This window comes from Scyliorhinus torazame, chromosome 5, assembly GCF_047496885.1.
Source record: "Scyliorhinus torazame isolate Kashiwa2021f chromosome 5, sScyTor2.1, whole genome shotgun sequence".
In the NCBI taxonomy this organism is placed as follows: domain Eukaryota; kingdom Metazoa; phylum Chordata; class Chondrichthyes; order Carcharhiniformes; family Scyliorhinidae; genus Scyliorhinus; species Scyliorhinus torazame.
The window spans coordinates 126,984,612-127,012,542 of record NC_092711.1 but is presented as its reverse complement, the minus strand read 5'-3'; the positions used below and the strand labels follow the sequence as shown (position 1 = coordinate 127,012,542).

Here is a 27,931-nt window from a genome sequence, read left to right as displayed (position 1 = left end):
AGAGGGGGAGGAGTCCGTGGGCGAACTAAAAAGAAAGTGGGAAGAAGAATTAGGGGAGGAGATAGAGGAGGGTATGTGGGCTGATGCCCGAAGCAGGGTAAATTCCTCTTCCTCATGCGCCAGGCTTAGCCTGATTCAATTTAAGGTGCTACATAGAGCACACATAACGGGGGCAAGATTGAGCAGGTTCTTTGGAGTGGAGGACAAATGTGGGAGGTGTGGCGGGAGCCCGGCAAACCACGCACATATGTTTTGGGCGTGCCCGGCACTGGAAGGGTATTGGAAGGGAGTGACGGGAGTGATTTCGCAGGTGGTGAAGGCCCGGGTCAAACCAGGCTGGGGGTTAGCTCTATTTGGAGTTGCGGAAGAGCCGGGAGTGCAGGAGGCGAAAGAGGCCGATGTCGTGGCCTTTGCGTCCCTCGTAGCCCGGCGCAGGATCCTACTCATGTGGAAGGAAGCGAAACCCCCCGGACTGGAGGCCTGGGTAAACGATATGGCGGGGTTTATTAAACTGGAGCAGATAAAGTTTGCCCTGAGAGGATCGGCTCTAGGGTTCACCAGGCGGTGGCAGCCATTTCTCGACTACCTAGGGGAACGTTAGAGGGAAGACGGATGACCAGTAGCAGCAACCCGGGGGGGGGGGGGGGGGGGGGAGGCAGTTGAGTATAGGTCAATAGAGTACGAGGTTTTGTTACTTGTATATTATTACTACTATTATTATTATTGTTAAAAAGTTTAAAAATTTCTGTTTTGTTACTGTTATCGTTTCGCTTGTTTTGTAAGCCGGAAAAATGTTGCTCAGGGAAAAAAAATTTCAATAAAATATATTTTTTTTAAAATGAAGTGCATATGTTTTAATGCAAGAAGTATTACGGGTAAGGCAGATGAACTTAGAGCTTGGATTAGTACTTGGAACTATGATGTTGTTGCCATTACAGAGACCTGATTGAGGGAAGGGCAGGATTGGCAGCTAAACGTTCCAGGATTTAGATGTTTCAGGCGGGATAGAGGGGGATGTAAAAGGGGTGGCGGAGTTGCGCTACTGGTTAGGGAGAATATCACAGCTGTACTGCGGGAGGACACCTCAGAGGGCAGTGAGGCTATATGGGTAGAGATCAGGAATAAGAAGGGTGCAGTCACAATGTTGGGGGTTTACTACAGGCCTCCCAACAGCCAGCGGGAGATAGAGGAGCAGATAGGTAGACAGATTTTCGAAAAGAGTAAAAACAACAGGGTTGTGGTGATGGGAGACTTCAACTTCCCCAATAGTGACTGGGACTCACTTAGTGCCAGGGGCTTAGACAGGGCGGAGTTTGTAAGGAGCATCCAGGAGGGCTTCTTAAAACAATATGTGGACAGTCCAACTAGGGAATAGGCGGTACTGGACTTGGTATTGGGGAATGAGCCCGGCCAGGTGGTAGATGTTTCAGTAGGGGAGCATTTTGGGAACAGTGACCACAATTCAGTAAGTTTTAAAGTGCTGGTGGACAAGGATAAGAGTGGTCCTAGGATGAATGTGCTAAATTGGGTGAAGGCTAATTATAACAATATTAGGTGGGAACTGAAGAAGATAGATTGGGGGCGGATGTTTGAGGGCAAATCAACATCTGACATGTGGGAGGCTTTCAAGTGTCAGTTGAAAGGAATTCAGGACCGGCATGTTCCTGTGAGGAAGAAGGATAAATACGTCAATTTTCGGGAACCTTGGATAACGAGAGATACTGCAGGCATCGTCAAAAAGAAAAAGGAGGCTTTTGTCGGGGCTAAAAGGCTGGGAACAGACGAAGCCTGTGTGGAATATAAGGAAAGTAGGAAGGAACGTAAGCAAGGAGTCAGGAGGGCTAGAAGGGGTCATGAAAAGTCATTGGCAAATAGGGTTAAGGAAAATCCCAAGGCTTTTTACGCATACATAAAAAGCAAGAGGGTAGCCAGGGAAAGGGTTGGCCCACTGAAGGATAAGCAAGGGAATCTATGTGTGGAGCCAGAGGAAATGGGTGAGGTACTAAATGAATACTTTGCATCAGTATTCACCAAAGAGAAGAAATTGGTAGATGATGAGTCTGGAGAAGCCTGGGTCACATTGAGATCCAAAAAGACGAGGTGTTGGGGGTCTTAAAAAATATTAAGGTAGATAAGTCCCCAGGGCCTGATAGGATCTACCCCAGAATACTGAAGGAGGCTGGAGAGGAAATTGCTGAGGCCTTGACAGAAATCTTTGGATCCTCACTGTCTTCAGGTGATGTCCCAGAGGACTGGAGAATAGCCAATGTTGTTCCTCTGTTTAAGAAGGGTAGCAAGGATAATCCAGGGAACTACAGGCCGGTGAGCCTTACTTCTGTGGTAGGGAAATTACTGGAGAGAATTCTTCGAGACAGGATCTACTCCCATTTGGAAGCAAATGGACGTATTTGTGAGAGGCAGCATGGTTTTGTGAAGGGGAGGACGTGTCTCACTAACTTGATCGAGTTTTTCGAGGAGGTCACTAAGATGATTGATGCAGGTAGGGCAGTGGATGTTGTCTATATGGACTTCAGTAAGGCCTTTACACCTAAAGGAAACATAATATACAGGGCTTGACAGTTGCGTGTCCTGTTGGAACACTCAAGGTCCCTCATGGTAGACTAGTACAAAAGGTGAAGTCACACGGGATCAGGGGTGAGCTGGCAAGGTGGATACAGAACTGGCTAGGTCATAGAAGGCAGAGAGTAGCAATGGAAGGATGCTTTTCTAATTGGAGGGCTGTGACTAGTGGTGTTCCGCAGGGATCAGTTCTGGGACCTTTGCTGTTTGTAGTATATATAAATGATTTGGAGGAAAATGTAACTGGTCTGATTAGTAAGTTTGCAGACGACACAAAGGTTGGTGGAATTGCGGATAGCGATGAGGACTGTCAGAGGATACAGCAGGATTTAGATTGTTTGGAGACTTGGGCGGAGAGATGACAGATGGAGTTTAATCCGGACAAATGTGAGGTAATGCATTTTGGAAGGTCTAGTGCAGGTAGGGAATATACAGTGAATGGTAGAACCCTCAAGAGTATTGAAAGTCAAAGAGATCTAGGAGTATAGGTCCACAGGTCACTGAAAGGGGCAACACAGGTGGAGAAGGTAGTCAAGAAGGCATATGGCATGCTTGCCTTCATTGGCCGGGGCATTGAGTAAAAGAATTGGCAAGTAATGTTGCAGCTGTATAGAACCTTACTTAGGCCACACTTGGAGTATAGTGTTCAATTCTGGTCGCCACACTACCAGAAGATTGTGGAGGCTTTAGAGAGGGTGCAGAAGAGATTTACCAGAATGTTGCCTGGTATGGAGGGCATTCGGCATGAGGAGCGGTTGAATAAACTCGGTTTGTTCTCACTGGAACGAAGGAGGTTGAGGGGCGACCTGATAGAGGTCTACAAAATTATGAGGGGCATAGACAGAGTGGGTAGTCAGAGGCTTTTCCCCGGGGTAGAGGGGTCAATTACTAGGGGGCATAGGTTTAAGGTGAGAGGAGCAAGGTTTAGAGTAGATGTACGAGGCAAGGTTTTTACGCAGAGGGTAGTGGGTGCCTGGAACTCGCTGCCGGAGGAGGTGGTGGAATCAGGGACGATAGTGACATTTAAGGGGCATCTTGACAAATACATGAATAGAATGGGAATAGAGGGATACGGACCCAGGAAGTGTAGAAGGTTGTAGTTTAGTCGGGTAGCATGGTCGGCACAGGCTTGGAGGGCCGAAGGGCCTGTTCCTGTGCTGTACATTTCTTTGTTCTTTGTTTGTTTGTCTATGTCCTTCAGCATTTTCTGCTAAAATTGGAAGCCATTTTAACAAAAATTAAATCAGTATCATCGGAAACTAACCAGATCAGTGAAATAGACAGCCTTAATCATGAAACAATTAAACAATAAGTAATTCATGAACAGATATGTTAGGTAATTTGGAACACAAGTTTATAACTTTTATAATTATGAACATGTTATTAACACTTCATTAATAATACAGACTCTTAAAGTGCTGTGGGACTTAAGATTCTTGTGTACTTCTCAGGCAGCAGCTTAAAAAGTGATAACATAACTTGGTAATGTGGACTTGAAGGAATATGTCTCAAATGTAAATGACAGACAGCTATGTTAAATAATCATTGGTTGTCACTCAGCCTCCCTCAAGAGAAGAGATAAAGCTGAGAAGAAGCATTGTCAGAAAGCTGAGACAAGATGCGGAATTAGCTAAAACCAATGGGCTCATTCTTATTTCATTATAGACAAGTTATAGACCAACTGGCTAGTTTCCAAACAATTGGCTACAGTGGGCTTTCAACATTTTAATGTGTGATGATTTGAGAAATATTGGCTTCTAAATATTGGGTCAAGTTAAGAGTTCAAAGCCTGGGGAATAGTGCATTTGACTGCAGTGGTCATGGTTTCAAAAAGGATTTTGTTTTGCTTCTTGGAAAAAGCATGTGAAATTGACCAGAAGAATGTGGATTGACTGGGGAGGTCCCTGGGGAATTAATGTACTTTTTCAGCCTGCAGAGATCATTCTTTTTTCAGCTTGGGGAGATGAGGTCATTGCTGGGCGGGGCCAGGAAAGGCAGAGAGGCAAACTTGGGGACGTTTGAGAGAGAGAGGAGTTGAATCCTGATCTGCCTGATTCTGCGTCCACAATTCTTTCCAAGTCGGATCGTTATTTTTTAAAGAGCAGAGCAGACTTTTCTGAAAACAAGGAAGAGGCTGAAACAACCTAGTTGAAGCAGCTATTAGAAGATATTCAGCCAGAGTCCAAATGGGTGCCAACTGGGGCCAAATCTGTTTACAAAGCAAGTATTACACTATGCCCTGCTAATTCTATGATGGATTAAGAGTGTATGTTTCTTTTCTTGTTGTTTAATAGAAATTGTATCGTTGTGTTAAGGGGTAATTGTAAACTGTTTTTTTTGGGTGTAAAGTTAGAGGTTTAATATATGGGCGGCACGGTAGCACAATGGTTAGCACTGCTGCTTCACAGCGCCAGGGTCCCAGGTTTGATTCCCGGCTTGGGTCACTGTCTGTGCAGAGTTGACACCTTCTCCCCGTGTCTGCGTGGGTTTCCTCCAGGCAGTCCAGTTTCTTCCCACAAGTCCCGAAAGATGTGCTGTTAGGTGAATTGGATATTCTGAATTCTCCCTCTTGTGTACCGGAACAGGTGCCGGAATGTGGCGATGAGGGGATTTTCACAGTCACTTCATTGCAGTAAGCCTACTTGGGTCAATAAAGCTTATTATTGCGTTCATAATAAAGTTTTGTTTTAAAAATAATCAAGCTCTATTTCTTCATGTAATCACTCTTGGAGCGAACCATTGCAGTGTTACAAATAAACTAAAATATTGGGGTTTCGGTCATTGTTGGGGTTTGGTCTCAGACCTTCATTGACGTCTTGTGAGCTGTTTTCAGTGTTTGTTTGGGAGTTGTCACTTCATGACTTGGTCTGAGAAGGGTGGTGGGAAGTCTGCTTCATTGTTAAAGATAAACTCTCTACTCTTACTGTTAATTACTGCTAATTGGGACTTCCGGTGATGGCGGGTGGGAGGCGGCCCCACAATGGAGGGCTCCCGGTCGACAACGGCATTTTCGGGGCTTTAAGCCCGGTCCCAGGGTCCGTGGAGGCGGCAGAAGAAGGGAGAAGGCACGGAGGAGGCACAGTGGAGACACAGGAGGAAAAAAGGAACAAAGAAAAATGTCGAGGGAGAGCAAGAAAACGGCCGGGAAAAAAACAGCTGGAGGTCCGTCGGGGAGTGGAAAGGTCACCGCGGGGTCACCAGGAAAAATGGAGGCTGGAGCACCAGGGAAGGCCGCACTGCTTACGGCTGAAGAAATAACTAAGGTGATGGCTGCGGAATTTGAAAAGCAGTTGGCGCAGATTGCGAAATGCATGGAGACGGTGAGGAAGGAGGAGAGGGAGGTTTTGAGTGTGCTGGTGGAGGAGGCGGTTTCCCCAGTGAGGACGGCGGTGGCGAGCGCAGTGGCGGAGGTGCGAGAGCAAGGGGAGGCGCTGAAGGAAGTGGAGGAGATGTTATTGCAGCACGGTGATCAACTTGCCTCGATGGGGGAAAGAGATGCGGAAGGTGATGGATACTAACAAGGATCTGCGAAGAAAAATGGAAGACCTGGAAAACAGATCCAGGCGACAGAATTTGAGGATTGTGGGGCTGCCCGAAGGAGTTGAAGGACCGAAGCCGACTGAGTACTTTGCCGCGATGCTGGCAAAATTATTGGGGGAGGGGGAGGATCCCTCCCGATATGAACTGGATCGGGCTCATCGGGCGTGGAGGCCTGTACCAAAGGCGGGTGAGCCGCCAAGGGCAGTGACTCTGTGCTTCCGTAGGTACAGGGTGAAGGAGAAGGTCCTGAGCGGGGCCAAGCAGAAGCGGGTGGTGCAGTGGGCTGGAGCTGGTATACGTGTATACCAGGACTTTACGGTGAAGCTGGCAAGTAGGCAGGCTGCCTTCAACCGGGTGAGGAGGGCACTGTACATTAGCAAGGTGCGGTGCAGCATTGTATATCCAGCGAAGCTGAGGGTGACTTACAAGCTCAGGGACTTTTATTTTGGAACGGCGGAAGCAGCGGAGGAGTTTGCGAAAGCAGAAGGACTGTGGCAGAACTGACAAATTGAGGAATGGTCATGTGCCGATGTATATATTTGGACAAGGGAAGGGACGGGACTTTTACTCGTAATGAGGGTTCTTCGGGGTGTAGGTGGATATGCGGGGTTTGTGAGCTAAAAGGGGATCTTTGGGCTTTCCTAGGGCCGAGCAAGTGGGAAAGGGACCCGGGCGGGGGCCTCCACGCTGGCTGGTTTAAGCCGGCCAGTGAACGGGAGTGAGGTGGGGGGAGGGGCTGCGGCCATCGGAGCCTGGCAGAACAGGGTCCGAGTGGTCTTGCCGGGGTGGAAAGTTGGGGGGAAGGAACCGAGGTTGGGAGGAGGAGTTTTACAAGAGGCGGTGGACAGGAGGAGCTGGAGACCTGGGGTGGTGGGGGGTGGGAGCTGTGTAAGATTAAGGGTGACTACGGGTAATCCCTGATTCCTTGTTGTCATTTGTTTATGTAAACATGCGGGTTGAGGTTTGGGGGTTGGTGGGCGGATGGGATCATTGTTGTTATTATGGGGACTGACATATCTTGCTGATTATTGTTTATTGTTGATGGATGTAAATGTGGGAGAAAATGTGAAAAAGGAGAATAAAAATTTTTTATTTTTTTTAAATTACTGCTAATTGCTGTTAAAAATTTTTTTGAGTATCCAATTTTTTTTCAAATTAAGGGGCAATTTAGCATGGCCAATTCCCCCAATCTGCACATCTTTAGGTTGTGGGGGTGAGACCCACGCGAACATGGGGAGAATGTGCAAACTTCACAAGGACAATGACCCTGGGCTGGGATCGAACCCGGATCCTCAGTGCTGTGAGGCAGCAGTGCTAAGATCCCCGATCCTCAGCGCTGTGAGGCCGCAGTGCTAAGAACCCTGATCCTCAGCGCTATGAGGCCGCAGTGCTAAGAACCCCGATCCTCAGTGCTGTGAGGCAGCAGTGCTAAGAACCCCGATCCTCAGCGCTGTGAGGCCGCAGTGCTAAGAACCCCGATCCTCAGCGCTGTGAGGCAGCAGTGCTAAGAACCCTGATCCTCAGCGCTGTGAGGCCGCAGTGCTAAGAACTGCGATCCTCAGTGCTGTGAGGCAGCAGTGCTAAGAACCCCGATCCTCAGCGCTGTGAGGCCGCAGTGCTAAGAACCGCGATCCTCAGTGCTGTGAGGCAGCAGTGCTAAGAACCCAGATCCTCAGTGCTGTGAGGCAGCAGTGCTAAGAACCCCGATCCTCAGTGCTGTGAGGCTGCAATGCTAAGAACCCCGATCCTCAGCGCTGTGAGGCAGCAGTGTTAAGAACCCCGATCCTCCGTGCTGTGAGGCAGCAATGCTAAGAACCCCGATCCTCAGCGCTGTGAGGCCGCAGTGCTAAGAACCCCGATCCTCAGTGGTGTGAGGCTGCAGTGCTAAGAACCCCGATCCTCAGCGCTGTGAGGCAGCAGTGCTAAGAACCCCGATCCTCAGTGCTGTGAGGCAGCAGTGCTAAGAGCCCCGATCCTCAGCGCTGTGAGGCAGCAGTGCTAAGAACCCTGATCCTCAGCGCTGTGAGGCCGCAGTGCTAAGAACTGCGATCCTCAGTGCTGTGAGGCAGCAGTGCTAAGAACCCCGATCCTCAGCGCTGTGAGGCCGCAGTGCTAAGAACCGCGATCCTCAGTGCTGTGAGGCAGCAGTGCTAAGAACCCAGATCCTCAGTGCTGTGAGGCAGCAGTGCTAAGAACCCCGATCCTCAGTGCTGTGAGGCTGCAATGTTAAGAACCCCGATCCTCAGCGCTGTGAGGCAGCAGTGTTAAGAACCCCGATCCTCCGTGCTGTGAGGCAGCAATGCTAAGAACCCCGATCCTCAGCGCTGTGAGGCCGCAGTGCTAAGAACCCCGATCCTCAGTGGTGTGAGGCTGCAGTGCTAAGAACCCCGATCCTCAGCGCTGTGAGGCCGCAGTGCTAAGAACCCCGTCCTTCGCTGCAAATTGACACTTTTTTTCCTTTCTGACATTTGAACTATTTAATGGTTAATAAAATTTCTGAATTCACTATTTAAAGTGTTCTTTCTTGTCAAATGGTCAAGTTTGGAGAACTTGATGTGATTTACAGTTGGGGCAAATTAGTGAACCCCATAAATCTTGGTTCAGATAAATCAAAAATCTTATACTTGTTTGCAATAACTCCCCAATTGTCAATCACATCAGGTTCTACAGACTTGACCATTTGACAAGAATGAACACTTTAAATAGTGAATTCACATTGATAAACTAACAAGTCAGAAAGATAAATGTCAATTAACAGTCATTCTATTTTTTAAATTTAAGAGTACCCAATTCATTTTTTCCAATTAAGGGGCAATTTAACGTGGCCAATCCAGCTACCTTGCCCATCTTTGGGTTGTGGGGGCGAAACCCATGCAAACACAGGGAGAATGTGCAAACTCCACACGGACAATGACCTGGGGCCAGGATTGAACCTGGGACCTTGGCGCCCCCATAGTTAGCAGTAATTAACAGAAGAGAAAGCTGAGCTTTTAATAATTGAACAGACTTCTCACCTTGCTTTCAGTCCAGGACATGGAGTGAAGGCTTCGACAGAATGATTAACACATCAACCCCCACCGCCCCGCCCACCAAACATGGCCTCTCAAGACTCTACTTTTACTCATTAAAAATGTCAAAAGCTCCTCTTAGTCAATTGTTGGAAAATAGCCAATTGATCTGCAAATTGTCAATAATTAAATAAGAGCTAACCCATTGTTTTTTTAACTAATTACACACATTGTCTTAAACTATAAGACAATGGCTTTTGGGCAGAACGGTGACACAGTGGTTAGCACTGCTGCCTCACGGCACTGAGGACCCAGGTTCGATCCTGGCCCTGGGTCACTGTCTGTGTGGAGTTTGCCCCCTGTGTCTGCATGAGTCTCACCCCCACAACTGAAAGATGTGCAGGGTAAGTGGATTGGCCACGCTAAATTGCCCTTAATTGGGAAAAGAAAAGACACTGGCTTCTCTTAAACTACTGTCCAACAATCAGTGGTTAACATAAATGTTTGCCACTTATTTATTTATTAAAATTTAGAGTACCCAATTCTTCTTTTTCCAATGAAGGGACAATTTAGCGTGGCCAGTCCACCTACCCTGCACATCTTTCAGTTGTGGCAGTGAGACCCATGCAAACACGGGGAGAATGTGCAAACTCCACACGGACAGTGACCCGGGGCTGGGATTGAACCCGGGTCCTCGGCGCCGTGAGGCAGCAGTGCTAATCACTGCACCACCGTGCTGCCCACGAATGTTTGCCATTTACAACTAATACATCTTGAATAAAAGCCTCTTCAAGGATTTGGTTAAAGTTTATGTTATTTTTCCAGCCTGTCTGAAAAGGCAGCATTTTACGATTCTCATGACTCACAATAATTGTATAAAAATCACACAAAGTGTTTATAATTATAAAAGTTATAAATTTATGTTCCAATTTATATCAGCCTTACAATACATCTATTAAATAATTACTTATTGTTTCACAATTAAGGATGTCCATTTAACATATCTGGCTGATTTCCGATAATGCTGGAATGGGTTTAGTTTTTTTTAAATGGTTTCTGTCAATTTAGCACAAAATACGAAATAAGATACCAATTTGTACTACTAAATTATAGTCGAATATAAAATTATTGATTTTGGGGTGGCACAATGGTGCAGTGGTTAACACTGCTGTGTCACGGCGCCGAGGTCACAGGTTCGATCCCGACCCTGGGTCACTGTCTGTGTGGAGTTTGCACATTCTCTCCATGGCTCACCCTTGCAAACCAAAAGATGTGCAGGGTAGATAGATTGGCCACACTAAATTGCCCATTAATTAGAAAAAAAGAATTGTACTCTAAATTTTGAAATTACAAACAAGATCCCAACCAACATGGAGCAGTTGTGGCTGTGATTCTCAGGAAAAGCCAACCATGATCATTACTTGTGCATTCGCTGGTGTGTCCGCAGGTTGGATGAGGTAATGAATCCCTTCCCACATTCGGTGCAGGTAAATGGTCTCTCCCCAGTGTGAACTCGCTGGTGCGTCTGCAGTGTAGATGACTGACTAAATCCCTTCCCACAGTCGGTGCAGGTGAAAGGTCTCTCCTCAGTGTGAACTCGCTGGTGTGTCCGCAGTGTGGATAATTGAGTGAATCTCTTCCCACACACAGAGCAGGTGAATGGCCTCTCCCCAGTGTGAATTCGCTGATGTGCAGTGAGTTGTTCTGATCCCCTGAACCCAGTCCCACACTGAGAACATCTGAATGGTCTCTCATCAGTGTGAACTCGTTGATGGCGCATCAGTTCTGCAGAACTTTTATAGCACTTATTGCAGTCTGGGCATTTGAAAGGTCTCTCCCCAGTGTGAACTCTCTGGTGTTTGAGCAGGGTGGATGAATCACTGAATCCCTTCCCGCACTCAGAGCAGATGAATGGCCTCTCCCCGGTGTGAATTCGCTGGTGTGTCCGCAATGTGGATGACTGAGTGAATCCCTTCCCACACACACGGCAGGTGAACGGTCTCTCCCCAGTGTGAATTCGCTGGTGTTCAGTGAGTTGTTCTGACCCCCTGAACCCAATCCCACAGTGGAAACATCTGAACGGTTTCTCATCAGTGTGAACTCGTTGATGGCGCACCAGTTTTGCAGAAATTTTAAAGCCTTTCCCGCAATCCAGGCATTTAAATGGTCTCTCATCAGTGTGAACACACTGGTGTTGGAGCAACCCTGAAGACCGAGTGAATCCCTTCCCACACTGGGAGCAAGTGAACAGCCTCTCTCCAGTGTGAATTCGCTGGTGTGTCAGCAGCCCTGATGATCGAGTGAATCCCTTCCCACATTTGGGGCAGGTAACTGGCCGCTCCCCACTGTGAACTCGCCGATGAGTTTCCAGCTCAGACGGGGATCTGAATCCTTCCTCGCAGTCCCCACATTTCCATGTTTTCTCCCCACTGAGAATGGTGCTTTTTCCTTCCATGTTCAAAATGCACCAATATTCAGGTTCCAATTAATTGGGAGATTCCGTCTGATCTTGATGTGCTGCTTGGTTTTGTTTCCCACTGAAAAACCTTAAATTTGATTTAAAACAGAGTGAGGGAGATCCCACAAAAACAGAAAGGCAGTTTGTGAAATTTATCTCAATTAATCTGGTCATTTGTGGGGCCGACAAAAGGAAAAAGTGACCATGAAAACTAGGGAGTGGTGCTCTGGTTTCCTCCGGGATTGGCCAAGCTAAATTGCCATAGGTTCGGTGGGGTTAAGGGGTAGAGCCAGGGATTGGGCATAGGTAGGATGCTCTTTCAGAGTCGTTACAGACTCGATGGGCCGAATGGCCTATTCTGCATTGTCGAGCTACTATGATCCTTTAATGTCAATTGCCCCTAATAAAGATGGCGACCGTACAAGCGCCTCTCAGCACTGTGCCCTATACAAAATGACGCTGCGCATGCGTCCTGTTGCATATTGCCCCCCTATAAAGATGGCGGCCTCGCAATCCATTGTTCGCTTGAGATTCCGGCTGCAAAACCGGTCCCAGCGCAGGGCCTCGAGCTTCTAATTTGAGGTTTGAAGCCAACAACCGATTTTTATGAAACCTTCTCTTCTTGCACCGGGTATTTATTATACCGGCTCTATTGAACCTCACTCACCCGCTGTCTCCAATCAGTTTCTGCTCTTCCTGCAACTCCGACACCACCCTGTACTAACTACTGCCAACACCCGCGCTGCGCATGCTCCAGCATGAGCGGCACTGCGCAAGCTCCAGCATGGGCGGCACTGCGCAAGCTCCAGCATGGGCGGCACCGCGCATGCTCCAGCATGAGCGGCACTGCGCATGCTCCAGCATGAGCGGCACTGCGCATGCGCGATGTTCTCCTATACTGAAGATGGGGCATATTCTCCCTTTCGGTGAATGCTGGGTAACCTCATAACCATGGGCAAGCTACATTGTCCAATACACTAACATCTTTTCCGGTCCGATTACGATTTAAACCATTTATACAAAATGATTAAGTCAACTGATGCATCATCCAATGGATCTGCTCCATAGTTCGGCACTGGACTTGATTAAAAGCAGTAAAAACCCAAAGTCAGTTGTGGAATGTCAGTCGGTGGTGTGAACAAGTGTCTCTTGCAGATAGAACATAGAACATACAGTGCCGAAGGAGGCCATTCGGCCCATCGAGTTTGCACCGACCCACTTAAGCCCTCACTTCCACCCTACCCCCATAACACAATAACCCCATCTAACCTTTTTGGTCACTGAGGACAATTTTTTATCACGGCCAATCCACCTAACCTGCACGTCTTTGGACTGTGGGAGGAAAATGGAGCACCCGGAGGAAACCCACGCAGACATGGGGCGAATTTGCAGACTCCACACAGACAGTGACCCAGCGGGGAATCAAACCTGGCACCCTGGCGCTGCGAAGCCACAGTGCTATCCACTTGTGCTACCATGCTGCCCGCTACCGTGCTTTTCTCACAAAGAAAACATTTAAACAGCGCATTAGCACAAAATATGCACTGATTGTATATCGACTGCTTTGAACTGTCAAAGCTGAAGTGTTGACTGGTGCAAAAACGGAATACATCCCACATATATGAAGTTTCTGAATGGTCTCCCTCCAATATGACTTGTGTCAGCAAATGGGATGACCAAGTGAATCCCTTTCCATGTGTAGCTGGTGAACTGTGGGTGCGATTCTCCTGAAACATTTCTAAGTTGATTTCTGGCGAGTGTTTAGGGAGTTCCCCACCGCTATACAATGACATTTAGTCACTTTTATAGGCCCTGGGGAGTTTCTCACCGGTTTAGTCCACACTTAGAATTTTTTAGCGCTGGGAAGCTGAACTCAGAGATCGGGCCGCCATTTTGAAAGGATGCCTCAATCTCTGAAATGTGCTTGTGGGTCCCCACACCCTCCACCCATGGGCAATGTCACTCCCCACATACATGGACACGACCCCACACCCCCAAGTGAAGACACCCTGCTATGGAGTCCCAAGGGGTCCTTTCCCTTCAGGCCCCCCCCCCCAAAGCCCACTTACAGCACCCTCTCCATTCTAAGACACCCACCCATCACCCCGCACAACCTCCCAGAAGCCCCTATTTACCTGCCCTGCATTATACCACCTTTCAACCCCCCCCCCCACCCACACTCAATTTATGGGCATGGCCCCTTGCACCCTGACCCTTAGCAGTGCCACCCTGGCACTCAGGAATCCTGGCACTGACACCCTGTCACCCAGGTGTTCCTGCCAACTTGGCAGTTCCATCTGGGCACCTTGGCAGTGCCAGCTGGGCAGTGCCAAGTTGCCCACGTTCCAGAGGGAGGGCCAAGGATCCACCCTGCACTTACCCTGACCACACACAGGCCTTCGATGGCCTGGGAGCCCCCCCGGGAGCCATTCCATGTTTTTTAAAAAGAAGTACTAATCGGCGCCAGCGTGAGCACTTGCTGGAGAGGCCGCTGAATGAGGGGAGGCCGTTGGATAATGAGTGGCTCTCATTATGGAATGTATGGAAATGGGGTTTAAGTGGTGATAATTGGTTTCTTGCCACTCTACGGCGAGATCCCGATTTTGTCTAAGGGCGGGGGCTGGTTGCATCGCAAACTGTTTGGCGCCTGACGCGGATCTCGTTTTTGGCCTCTCCCGCTATTCACCAGCCTCGTTTCGCTGAACCCAGGCAGAGGAGAGGGAGGGAGAAAACTGGGAGTGGAGGAAAGAAATGATGCAGATGGTGAGAGGGGTTTGGATTTCAGCCCAGGGAGGAGGGAGAGTGTGTGGGATGAGGATTTACAGATTTCCTTGCAGCTCTCATACTTTATTCTGTTTTAAATCAATTCCACAGGGTATTAGGAGAGGATTTGCAGTCAGACGTCTCACAGAAATCAAACATCATTTCTAGATCTTACAGTGCTGCTCAATCTATTGTAACCTGACTCTCATAGAAATTTGAATATGGAGCCAGAAAGCACCATTCACAAGAGCGAGAAACTCTACACATGTTCTGTGTGTGGACGAGGCTTCAGCCATTTATCCGGCCTGTCGAGGCACAAGCGCAGCCACACCATGGGGAAACCGTGGAAATATGGAGACTGTGAGAAGCAATTCAATTACCCATCGGAGCTGGAAACTCATTGCCGCTGTCACATTGGACAGAGGCCATTCTCGTGCTCCATGTGTGGGAGGTGATTCACTGCGTTATTCATCCTCCAGTCACACCAGCGACTACACACTGAGGAGAAGCCATTCAGTTGCACATTCTGTGTAAAGGATTTCAGGCAGTCATCGGCCCTCACTGTGCACCAGCGAGGTCACACTGGGGAGAGATCATTTACCTGCTCCTTATGTGAGAAAGGATTCACTCATTCATCTGTATTACTGAAACACCGGCAAATTCACACTGAGGAGAGGCCTTTCCCATGCTCCATGTGTGGGAAGGGGTTTATTCAGTCATTCCAACTGCTGACACACCAACGAATTCACACTAGGGAGAGGCCATTCACTTGCTCCCTGTGGGGGAAGGGATTCATTAAGTTAGCCAACCTGCTGACACATGATAAAGTACACAAATTAGAGCCCTTTGCTTCAGAAGCCAGTGGAAACAGTGTGGCTGAAGTTTTTTAAGGCAGAGGTACATGGATTCGTGTTGGGCAAGGAAATGCAAGGTTATCAGGGGTAGGTGGGAATACGGAACTCAACACAAACAGATCAGCCATGACCTTATTGAATGGCTGAGCAGGCTAGAGGGGCCAAATAGCCTACTTCTCCTATTCAGTATGTTTTGCTGAAAGCTGTTTATTTAATTCATCACAATCATTTACTAACTGGGCATTGTTAAATTCTAAGTTTCGAAATTGACAGAAATGGACAATTCAACCTATGGGCTCTTGGACAGAGTCAAATATTCTTTGTGTCTTTTTTAAACAGCTGATGATGTTTCCAGGGCCACTGGTATTGCAGCAAGTGATTGAGAAGTTTGGACAATCCAAAATCTTTCTACAAGCATCACAACATGGCGACAGTTTGAACTAAAGACTTTGGTTTTCAAAGACTTGGCCGTAACCATTTGGGCCATTTGTTAACTCCCGAGACAAGGTGCTTGAACACGGGAGTGAGTGCGTGCAAGCTTGGGTAGAATTGTTTCTGAAATTGGAATTGAGAAAATAAGTTGATTGAGTTGTTATTTCAAAGCACTCGAGCATCAACAAAAACTAATGGGAAAAAAGCAGTCTAGTATCAAAAAGAGTTTATTTAGGGAGAAATAAATTGAACAGGAATAAAATCAATGAGCCGAACAACATTGTTATTTAAATTTGGGATCGATTTGAAATGTCAGACACTATAATGGGTTAAAGTGAAGAACAAACAAAATAGAATAATGCCTGGAATCAGCTGGGAATGTTTAAATCTGTTTGATAGATATTATGAGAATTTTGTATTGGACAGTACAGTTCTTCTAGGGCTGATCAGTGAGATGGGATAGTCATTAATGAGATGTGTCTGATTGAATGAGAAAAGGGACTGAGGATTGGAGAAGAAACAGGAAAATGACAGCAGCAAATGGGAGCTGGAATAACTCACCCTGGGTGTAATTCAATGTTGCAGCTCAATCTGGTATTGATGTACATTCTAGTGAAGGGTGTTGCTAACTTTGCCTTAGTTCAATTGCTCTGTTTTATCACCTTTGCTCTTGAGTCGCCAGGTATCTTTATGATACCGCCACGTGGTTCAAGTCCGAGTAATGATCAATAATCCAATACACCGATTAGTAAGATTTAAATCAAAGCACATTTATTATACACAGTAATCGCTACTCATGCACAAATTCTACGTCTAAGCTACTTCTACAACTAACAGGCCTATACTTAACTTGGAACTGGCCCACCAGGTCAGGGAAACAAATGGCCTTTCGTTCGGGTTCTGAGCCTGCGGGATTCGAAGTTGGTACAGACTGGTAGCTAGGAGCGCCTATCTCGTAGCAAGCGTTGAAGTAAGACTTACAGTTTCAATCAGCTGCTGAAGAATGAAGAGCTGGAGATGCGGTGGAGAAGAGAGCGATTTGAACTTGGGGCTCAATTCTTATAGTTCCCAGGGGCTTCCCGCCTTTCGAGGCGGACCCTGTACCTGGTCCCAAGTTTATCATAGATTATCATAGAATTTACAGTGCAGCAGGAGGCCATTCGGCCCATCGAGTCTGCACCGGCTCTTGGAAAGAGCACCCTACCCAAGGTCAACACCGCCACCTTATCCCCATAACCCAGCAACCCCACCCAACACTAAGGGCAATTTTGGACACTAAGGGCAATTTATCATGGCCAATCCACCTAACCTGCACATCTTTGGACTGTGGGAGGAAACCGGAGCACCCGGAGGAAACCCACGCACACACGAGGAGGATGTGTAGACTCCGCACAGACAGTGACCCAAGCCGGAATCGAACCTGGGACCCTGGAGCTGTGAAGCAATTGTGCTATCCACAAGTGCTGCCCAAACTGCCCAAAGGTGATTGGACTTTGTCCCAATCGCTTGGTTCAATTTTCTCCAATGCTGGAGCGGTTCCCTGATTGATGGGCGGTCTTGAGGTGGTCGTCACCTCCTTTTGTGTAGGCTCCTGCTGGCGCCGAAGAGTCTGGTTTTGCTTTGTGTGTCTAAATGTTGCTTATTGTTCCCGGGGATTGCTCATTAGTATGCAGATGGCTGTTGTTTTGTTATGCTGGTGGTTGCTGGTATCGATAGTGTCTGGCCTTTCCAGAGGTAAATACACAGCCATCCTGCAGCTGCTCGTTTTTGTCCTGTTGGCTGACTTTCCCATCAGCCTTTGCCGTTCGCCATTTTGAATCGGGAGTTGGCCATTTTAAGTGGCTACAAGGGGAAGTGTAAATTAGGCAAATAAATTACAGCTTCTCTTGGACATGTTTGTATCATTGCTTTTGGACATTTGTTTTTGAAGAAAACTGCATTTGTTAGTCTGGCCACAAACCAAGTCATCGGGACAATGCAGGTCAGCAAAGATGTGGAAACAGACACCATTTGATCCTTTGATAGGGTCACCTGAAAGTCTAGGAATGGCTGATATCGGGTAGAGCGTGTGGCAAGATATTGGGAAGTCAGTGTGAGTGTGCAGAAACAATTTGTTCCGTGCGGAGTAACTGGCATGCGGAAGTGCCTGGTGAACCTATACTGAAGAACAGGTCCCAGACTTGCTCAGTTACTGGACAACAGGTCAGGCAGTGGGGAAAGGTGGCGAGAAGAGTTTGAAACTTTTAAAAAATCACTGAGACACTAACACATGCTCCATTGAGAAACTGAATTTGAAACCATCGAGAAAGTGGTCAGAGGGAGTGAAATTAAAGGAAAAGTTTCTTTGGATTAGTACAATTGAAGAAATTCTCAACAAGAATTATCCACAAGTTGCCCCAAATGTATTTATCACTTCATAATGTTGCAGATTAATCTCCATTTTTAACTTATTTCACACCTGATCAGTTGACTGATATTTTCCTGCAGGCTACAGCTTTCTTCCTCACTGTCAACCGCAAGACTGTCACTGTCTTAAACATGTCCCCTATGACAATGTTTAAATCATTGATATATACCATACAATGCATGGAATCTTGTCCTTAGAAATATCAAATCTCACTGAAACAGCTTCCAGGCATAAACATACCTCTCGACCATTCCTCTTTGCTTCCTGCTGCTCCAGCTGATGACATTTCCTGCACTTGTGACTGTCCAGCCTATGAGAAACATCCTGCTTTTCCCACAGGGCACTGGATGTGCTCTCCATGGGACTAAGATGCCCTGCCAAGACTTTATTTATCTGATTATTAACTGACTGAACCAGAATCAATTTCATATTAAAATAAATAACGGTTTATCAGCTACTCACCAATCAGCTTCTTCATTGTGCTGAAGTCACCTTGTTATATGGAGTTAACTGAAATGCTTTTCTTTATTATTATCTAAACACCTCAGAATTTAATTAACTGAAAAATTAAGATTTCTTCACTGTTGCAATCCTTTGTTAGTTTGTATTATCTTTATCCCCTAGATTTGATTAACTGAACAATGAATGTAACTATATGATAAATTATGAATTTATTTTAAGATTACATTAGTTGATTAATATATCCTTACTTTACAGTTGATTAATGTAGTGACCAGAACTGTACTCAGCACTCTCGATGTGTTCTATGTTTTATAAAGTTCAAACATAATCACCCTGTCCTTTCATTCTGGGCCTCAGACAAGAAAGGGGTCCCAAATGCCTTTTTGACCACCTGATCTACCTGTCCAGCCACCTTCAGGAATCTGTGGCTTTTGAATCCAAGGTCACTGTTCCTGTATAATTCTCAGCATCATCCCATTTATTCTTCATCTCCTTCTCTTGTTTACCCTCCAAATTCTTGATGTCACACTGCTCCAGATTGAATTCCGTTTGCCATGTTTCTGTCCATCTGACCCAGTCCATTGATATTTTCCTGCTGTCCACGAATTTATTCTGCATAATAATAATCTTTTACTGTCACAAGCAGGCTGATATTAATGCTGCCACACTACGGCACCTGTTCGGGTAACTGAGGGAGAATCCAGAATGTCACCTTTAACAAGCACTTCTTTCGGGACTTGTATGAGGATACCGGAGCACCTGAAGGAAACCCACGCATTGTCAAACATATGAAAAACTTCTGTACCTTCCACCAACTTCTTAATCATAGCTCCTACATTTAACTCAAAATCATTGATATATACCACAGAACTGTGGAACCCCACATGAAATAGGCGTCAAAATAAATTTCAGTTCTGAATGTGATTAACAGCAACAATAACAGCAGAATCCAAACCCTGATGCCACCTGTGAACTTGCTGGTTTCTGAGCAGGTTGTTTGACTGAACAAATGCCTTCCCACACGCGGGGCAGTTGAATGGCCTCTCCTCAGTGTGAACTTGCTGGTGTTTCAGCAGATTCTGTTAACTTTTAAATCCCTTCTCACAGTGCGAACATTTAAACGGTTTCTGATCAGTGTGAACAAGTTGGTGTGTAGTCAGGTGTGTTATGGGCCAGGGTTTAGAGACCCCAAAGTGTATCATGGAGTTCACCTGACCCACAAATTTTAATAGATTGTGGTATGGGGAGCATACGGCCCACTCTACAGGTGTGGTGCAGTAGACATCTAACAGTATTTGTTGAAGCAAGACAACGTTTATTCTATGAACAAAAGTTAACCTTTTTAAAACATACAGTGAACAGCTTAGCAACCATTCATTCAAATACAATTCCCAAAGCATACAACACAAAGTAATCCTTAAGCTTTCCTTTTGACATCCATGAGACTTTAAAAAAACTTGAAGCACATCAGGCTTAGATTCACTACTGAGAACAGGTATCACGCTGAATTCACCAAATGATCAAGCGATAGTCTTTACATGGCAGAGAGAACAACGGTACACCTGCTTTGGCTGGCTTCAGCTCCAACACTGAAAAAAACAAAAAGAACACACACACCCAAGCTTTTCTCAAAGTGAAACTAAAAAGCAGAGCGAGAGCTCAGCTCCAGCTTCTGGGCAGCACGGTAGCCTTGTGGATAGCACAATTGCTTCACAGCTCCAGGGTCCCAGGTTCGATTCCGGCTTGGGTCACTGTCTGTGCGGAGTCTGCACATCCTCCCCATGTGTGCGTGGGTTTCCTCCGGGTGCTCCGGTTTGCTCCCACAGTCCAAAGATGTGCAGGTTAGGTGGATTGGCCATGATAAATTGCCCTTAGTGTCCAAAATTGTCCTTAGTGTTGGGTGGGGTTACTGGGTTATGGAGATAGGGTAGAGGTGTGGACCTCAGATAGGGTGCTCTTTCCAAGAGCCGGTGCAGACTCGATGGGCCGAATGGCCTCCTTCTGCACTGTAAATTCTATGAAATCTATGAAATCCACCCACACTCTGACATCACTGCAGTAACATGAGCAGACAAACATTTCTTAAAGTGACATTCTTATGACACCTTCCCCTAAGAAAAAATAAATAAACCATCAACTTCAAGATGGTTTCATTTTTCACCTTTTCATATGTCCCAGATACCTCCTCTGGTAGTGATGCAAACACTTCACTAGCCCTACCTACCAGATTTGTTTGAATCAGCAATACCCACATGTCCTGTGGCCATTACATTTGTTTAGCCACCTTCTCAAATGAAATGAAAAAAGCTTTTACCTCCTTCTCGTCAAACCGTGGCAATACTTGGACATATTTGAATAGATCCCCACCAAGCCTTCGACTTTGACACTCTTTCTCACTATCCTCATCGCTATCCTCAAACTGTACATTTCCCTTTAAATCCGCCAATTTTAACTGACTGTCATGTTTCATGGCCATTTTCTGAAGTTCAAACTCTTTCTCCCTTTATTTTTCCTCTCTCTCACTTTTTTTTTCCTCTCGCTCACTCTTTTTCCTCTCTCTCCCTCTTTTTCCTCTCTCTCTCTTTATTTTTCCTCTCGCTCTCTTTCGTATTCAAGCTGCTTTAATTCTCTCATGTTCCATTTGTAACTAAATTTTTGCCATTTCCAATGAGTCAAACTGTATCTCAGGCAATTTTAAATGCTTAGCCACCACCATAATTACCTCAACTTTTCGCATTTTGTCAGATAATGTTACCTGCAATGTTTTTGCCAAATCTAACAGTCTGCTTTTAGTCTCTATCCATAAAGTACTGCGTGTGATCGTCTCCACCCCCAAAAACTTCAGAGCCTCTGAAAGAGCCATTGTCCACAACATATTCCCCACTTAAACTGGAATACCACACCTGAAAAGCAACCACAATATGTTCACCCCTCCCAGTTTTCAAGTTCACTAAGCCAATCCAATAGACAGACTTTTATCCCCCTCGAATCCCCAATTTGTTATGGGCCAGGGTTTAGAGAACCTCAAAGTGTAACATGGAGTTCACCTGACCCACAAATTTTAATAGATTGTGGTATGGGGAGTACACGGCCCACTCTACAGGTGTGGTGCAGCAGACATCTAACAGTATTTGTTAAAGCAAAACAATGTTTATTCTGTGAACTCAAGTTAATCTATTTAAAACATACAGTGAACATCTTTGCACCCATTAATTCAAATACAACCACCAACGAATACAACACAAAGTAATCCTTAAGCTTTCCTTTTAACATCCATAAGACTTTTAAAAAACTTTTAACAGAAGCACATCAGGCTTAAATTCACTACTGAGAACAGGTATCACGCTGATTTCACCAAATGATCAAGAGATAGTCTTCACATGGCAGAGAGAACAACAGTACACCTGCTTTGGCTGGCTTCCACTCCAACAATGAAAAGAACAAAAACAAAAACAGACACACCCAAGCTTTTCTCAAAGTGAAACTAAAAAGCAGAGCGCGAGACTTCCGGTTGCGGCGATGACCAGCTAAGCCGCACGTTTCGGCACCTCCCGTTTCAACTGACTTTTGGGCTCTTATCGGGAGCCCCAACGGAATTTTTTTGCGGCCAACCCCAGTGTGAGGTGACTAAGGAAGGAGTCCCCCCGGGTGTGGATGGAAAGGAGCGACAGTAGTGGCCAGATTGCGGAGGATCCTTTGGAGCAGCGGCAGAGAAGACCAGGGAGAAGCAAGATGGCGGCCGAGGGAGCCCAGATGGCATGGGGCCCGGAATAGCAGGAGTTCCTCCGACGATGTGTGGAGGAGCTCAAGAAAGAGGTGCTGGCCCCGATGTTACTGGCAATCGAGGGACTAAAGGAAACACAAAAGGTCCAGGCGATGGAGCTCTGTGGAGTGAAGGCAAAGGCAGCCGAGAACGAAGACGAGATACAGGGCCTGGTGGTAAAAACGGAGACGCACGAGGCACTACATAAGAGGTGCATAGAAAGGCTGGAAGCCCTGGAGAACAGCTCGAGGAGGAAGAACCTACGGATTTTAGGTCTCCCCGAAGGAACAGAGGGAGCTGATGCTGGAGCGTATGTGAGTACGATGCTCCACACACTAATGGGAGCTGAGGCCCCAACGGGCCCCCTGGAAGTAGAGGGAGTGTACCGGGTCCTCGTGAGAAGACCAAAGGCAGGGGAAACACCAAGAGCAATAGTGGTGAAGTTCCATCGCTACAGGGACAGGGAGATGGTACTGAGCTGGGCTAAGAAGACACGGAGTAGCAAGTGGGAGAACGCGGTGATACGCGTGTATCAAGATTGGAGTGCGGAGGTGGCGAGAAGGAGGGCGAGTTTCAACAGGGCCAAGGCGGTGCTCCATAGGAAGAAAGTCAAATTTGGGATGCTGCAGCCGGCGAGATTGTGGGTCACATATCAGGGCAAACACCACTACTTCGAGACGGCGGAGGAAGCATGGGCATTCATTCAGGAAGAGAAATTGGACTAGACTTGAGAAATTGATGCCCGGAGAGGGGTAGCGATGTGGTGGCACAGAAATATAAAGTGGGGAGAGGGGAGGGCTAATGTATAATAATGTTGGACGGGGAATTTTTCTCCCCCCGATGTGGGGGACATGAAGAAATGTGGGCGCCGGTGGAAAAAGGGACAGGGAAGGGGAATGAGGGAACTGCGCCATTAGGGGCGGGGCCGAGAGGAAGGCGCGGGTATTTTCCCACGCTATGGAAACTATGGTGGGAAAAAAGGGTGCAGGAAGGAAGGGAGCCTCACACGCAGGGAGGTCAAAGGATGAACGGGGGAAGCCGAGGTCAGCCAGAGTTTGCTGACTTCCGGAAGCAACATGGGGGGAGTAATCAAGCTAGAGGGGGATCTGGGGGGGGGGATTAACTGGGTTGCTGCTGCTGAGAGTAAGGGGGTGCTGATACGAGACGAGGTGGTCGGGACGGGAGGGCGCCGTCTGGGGGACAGACGGGTGCGTGAGACCTGGGTGAGGAGATGGGTTAAAAAAGGGGATGGCTAGTCGACGAGGGGGGGGGTAAATGGCCCCCCAACCAGGCTGATCACGTGGAATGTGAGAGGTTTAAATGGGCCGATTAAGAGGGCAAGGGTGTTTGCGCACTGCGACTGAAGAGACTGAAGGCGGACGTAGTTATGCTCCAGGAGACGCACCTGAAGTTGGCGGATCAGGTTAGACTAAGGAAAGGATGGGTGGGACAGGTATTCCACTCAGGGTTGGACGCGAAAAACAGAGGGGTGGCAATACTGGTGGGGAAACGTGTATCGTTCGAGGCTAAGACCATAGTGGCGGATAGTGGGGGCAGGTATGTGATGGTGAGTGGCAGATTGCAGGGTGAGGCGGTTGTGCTGGTGAACGTATATGCCCCGAACTGGGATGACACGGGATTCATGAAGCGAATGCTGGGACGTATCCCGGACCTGGAGGTGGGAAACTTGTTAATGGGGGGGGGGGGACTTTAACACAGTGCTTGACCCAGGGCTGGACCGGTCCAGATCCAGGACAGGGAGAAGGCCGGCAGCGGCCAATGTGCTTAGGGGATTCATGGAGCAAATGGGGGGAGTAGATCCGTGGTGATTTGCCAGACCGATGGGTAAAGAGTTTTCCTTTTTCTCCCACATCCACAAGGTATATTCCCGGATAGACTTTTTTGTTTTGGGAAGGGCACTGATCCCGAGGGTGGCAGGAACGGAGTACTCGGCTATAGCTGTGTCAGATCACGCCCCGCATTGGGTGGATCTGGAACTGGGAGAGGAAAGGGAGCAGTGCCCACTCTGGTGATTAGACATGGGACTACTAGCGGATGAGGGGGTATGCAGAAGGGTGAGGGGATGTATCGAAAGATACCTGGAGGTCAATGACGATGGGGAGGTCCAGGTGGGAGTAGTATGGGAAGCGCTGAAGGCGGTGGTTAGAGGAGAGCTGATTTCCATCAGTGCCCACAAGGGGAAACAAGAGAGTAAAGAAAGAGAGAGATTAGTGGGGGAAATTTTGAGGGTGGATAGGAAGTATGCGGACGGCCCCAGACGAAGAGCTATACAGGGAAAGACGAAGACTACAGACGGAGTTTGACCTGCTGACCACGGGAAAGGCAGAGACACAGTGGAGGAAGGCACAGGGGATGCAATATGAATATGGGGAAAAGGCGAGCCGGCTGCTGGCCCAACAACTTCGGAAGAGGGGGGCGGCGAGAGAGATTGGAGGAGTTAGGGACGAAAGGGGAAAGATGGAGCAGAGAGCAGGGAAAGTGAACGAGGTGTTCAAGACATTCTATGAGAGGCTGTACAAGTCCCAACCCCCGGAGGGGAAAGAGGGAATGATACACTTTTTGGACCAGCTAGAGTTCCCGAGGGTGGAGGGGCAGGAGGTGGCAGGTCTGGGGGCGCAGATTGAGGTGGATGAGGTGATCAAAGGAATTGGAAACATGCAAGCAGGGAAGGCCCCGGGACCAGATGGGTTCCCGGTGGAATTTTATAGGAAGTATATGGACCTGTTGGCCCCGCTTTTGGCGAGAACCTTTAATGAGGCTAAGGAAAGGGGGATATTACCCCCGACAATGTCGGAGGCGATGATATGGCTAATTCTGAAACGAGACAAAGACCTGCTGCAGTGCGGGTCATACAGGCCCATCTCACTCCTAAACGTAGACGCCAAACTGCTGGCCAAAGTGATGGTGACAAGGATAGAGGATTGCATCCCAGGGGTGGTACATGACGACCAGACAGGGTTTGTTCAGGGGAGACAATTGAATGCCAATGTACGAAGGTTGCTGGGGGTGATGATGATGCCCCCACCGGAGGGGGAGGCAGAGATAGTGGTGGTGGTGGATGCAGAGAAGGCATTCAATAGGGTGGAGTGGGACTATTTGTGGGAGGTGCTGAAGAGATTTGGGTTTGGGGAGGGGTTCATTAGATGGGTTAGACTCTTGTACGCGGCCCCGGTGGCAAGCGTCGTTACAAACAGGCAAAGATCGGGATACTTTCGATTACATAGGGGTACAAGACAAGGGTGCCCCCTGTCCCCGTTACTGTTCGCGTTGGCAATTGAACCATTGGCCATAGGGTTGAGGGACTCTAAGAAGTGGAGGGGGGTGCTTAGAGGGGGAGAGGAACATCGAGTGTCACTATATGCGACGATTTGCTGCTATATGTGGCGGACCCGGTAGAGGGGATGCCAGAGGTAATGCAGATACTCAGGGAGTTTGGAGAGTTCTCAGGATACAAATTCAATATGGGAAAGAGCAAACTTTTTGTGATGCTCCCCGGGGAACAGGGCAGGGGGATAGATGCTCTGCCGCTGAGAAGAGTAGCAAGGAATTTTCGATACCTGGGGATTCAGGTGGCCAGGAACTGGGGAACTCTACATAAACTTAACCTGACGCGATTGGTAGAGCAGATGGAGGAGGACTTTAAGAGGTGGGATATGGCGCCCCTGTCATTGGCGGGCAGAGTGCAGGCGGTTAAAATGGAGGTCCTCCCGAGGTTTCTCTTCGTGTTTCAGTGCCTCCCCATCCTGATTACAAAGGCCTTCTTCAAAAAAATAGACAGGAGAATTATGAGCTTTGTGTGGGCGGGAAAGACCCCGAGGGTAAAGAGGGGGTTCCTGCAGCGCAGTAGGGACAGAGGAGGATTGGCAATGCCGAGTCTGAGTGACTACTATTGGGCTGCCAATGTGTCGATGGTCTGTAAGTGGATGAGGGAAGAAGAAGGTGCGGCGTGGAAAAGGTTGGAGATGGCGTCCTGTAAGGGAACGAGCCTAAAAGCGCTGGCGACGGCGCCGCTACCATTCTCCCCGAAAAGGTATACCACAAACCCAGTGGTGGTGGCGACCTTGAAGATCTGGGGGCAGTGGAGACGACATAGGGGAGTGACGAGTGCCTCGGTGTGGTCCCCGATAAGGAATAACCACAGGTTCGTCCCGGGGAGGATAGTTGGGGGATTTCAATGTTGGCAGCGAGCAGGAATTAGGAAGCTGAAGGACCTGTTTGTGGACGGGACGTTTGCGAGTTTGGGAGCATTGGAAGAAAAATACAAGTTGCCCCAAGGGAATGCCTTCCGATACATGCAAGTGAGGGCATTTACGAGGCAACAGGTGAGGGAATTTCCCCGGCTCCCGACACAAGGGGTCCAGGATAGAGTGATTTCGGGGGCATGGGTTGGAGAAGGTAAAGTGTCCGAAATATACAGGGAGATGAGAGACGAGGGGGAGGCGATGGTAGAGGAGCTGAAGGGAAAATGGGAAGAGGAGCTGGGGGAAGAGATTGAGGAGGGGCTGTGGGCAGATGCCCTAAGTAGGGTAAATTCCTCATCCTCGTGTGCCAGGCTTAGCCTGATTCAATTTAAAGTTCTACACAGAGCGCATATGACGGGAGCAAGACTGAGCAGGTTTTTTGGGGTGGAGGACAGGTGTGGGAGGTGCTCGGGAAGCTCGGCGAATCACACTCACATGTTCTGGTCGTGTCCGGTACTGCATGAGTTCTGGGAGGGTGTGACAAGAGTGATCTCAAAGGTGGTGGGGGTCCGGGTCAAACCAAGCTGGGGGTTGGCTATATTTGGGGTTGCAGAAGAACCAGGAGTGCAGGAGGCGAAAGAAGCCAACGTCTTGGCCTTTGCGCCCCTAGTAGCCCGGCGGAGGATTCTACTTATGTGGAAAGAAGCGAAGCCCCCTGGCGTGGAGGCCTGGATAAACGACATGGCAGGGTTCATAAGACTGGAACAAATAAAATATGCGTTAAGAGGATCGGCTCAGGGGTTCACCAGGCGGTGGCAACCGTTCCTTGACTATCTCGCGGAACATAGAACATAGAACATAGAACAATACAGCGCAGTACAGGCCCTTCGGCCCACGATGTTGCACCAAAACAAAAGCCATCTAACCTACACTATGCCATTATCATCCATATGTTTATCCAATAAACTTTTAAATGCCCTCAATGTTGGCGAGTTCTCTACTGTAGCAGGTAGGGCATTCCACGGCCTCACTACTCTTTGCGTAAAGAACCTACCTCTGACCTCTGTCCTATATCTATTACCCCTCAGTTTAAAGTTATGTCCCCTCGTGCCAGCCATATCCATCCGCGGGAGAAGGCTCTCACTGTCCACCCTATCCAACCCCCTGATCATTTTGTATGCCTCTATTAAGTCTCCTCTTAACCTTCTTCTCTCCAACGAAAACAACCTCAAGTCCATCAGCCTTTCCTCATAAGATTTTCCCTCCATACCAGGCAACATCCTGGTAAATCTCCTCTGCACCCGCTCCAAAGCCTCCACGTCCTTCCTATAATGCGGTGACCAGAACTGTACGCAATACTCCAAATGCGGCCGGACCAGAGTTCTGTACAGCTGCAACATGACCTCCCGACTCCGGAACTCAATCCCTCTACCAATAAAGGCCAACACGCCATAGGCCTTCT

At 47.9% G+C, this 27,931-nt stretch overlaps 1 protein-coding gene and 1 pseudogene across 1 annotated transcript; one reads left to right on the top strand and one right to left on the bottom strand.

The window, feature by feature from the left end:
* Positions 1-687: 687 nt before the first annotated feature.
* Positions 688-12,321, bottom strand: LOC140421824 (uncharacterized). The gene is made up of 2 exons (XM_072506778.1): positions 12,254-12,321; positions 688-11,674 (listed from the first exon to the last, which is right to left on the bottom strand). Exon 2 carries the CDS (start codon positions 11,581-11,583, stop codon positions 10,546-10,548), a length of 1,038 nt encoding a protein of 345 aa, XP_072362879.1. The 5' UTR covers positions 11,584-11,674; positions 12,254-12,321; the 3' UTR covers positions 688-10,545.
* A 2,249-nt stretch (positions 12,322-14,570) lies between these two features.
* Positions 14,571-15,239, top strand: LOC140417903 (uncharacterized; annotated as a pseudogene).
* The last annotated feature ends 12,692 nt before the right edge of the window (positions 15,240-27,931 follow it).

Coding starts and splice junctions, on each gene's coding strand:
- LOC140421824 (XM_072506778.1), bottom strand. CDS start 11,583: ATGGAAGGAAAAAGCACCATTCTCAGTGGGGAGAAAACATGGAAATGT.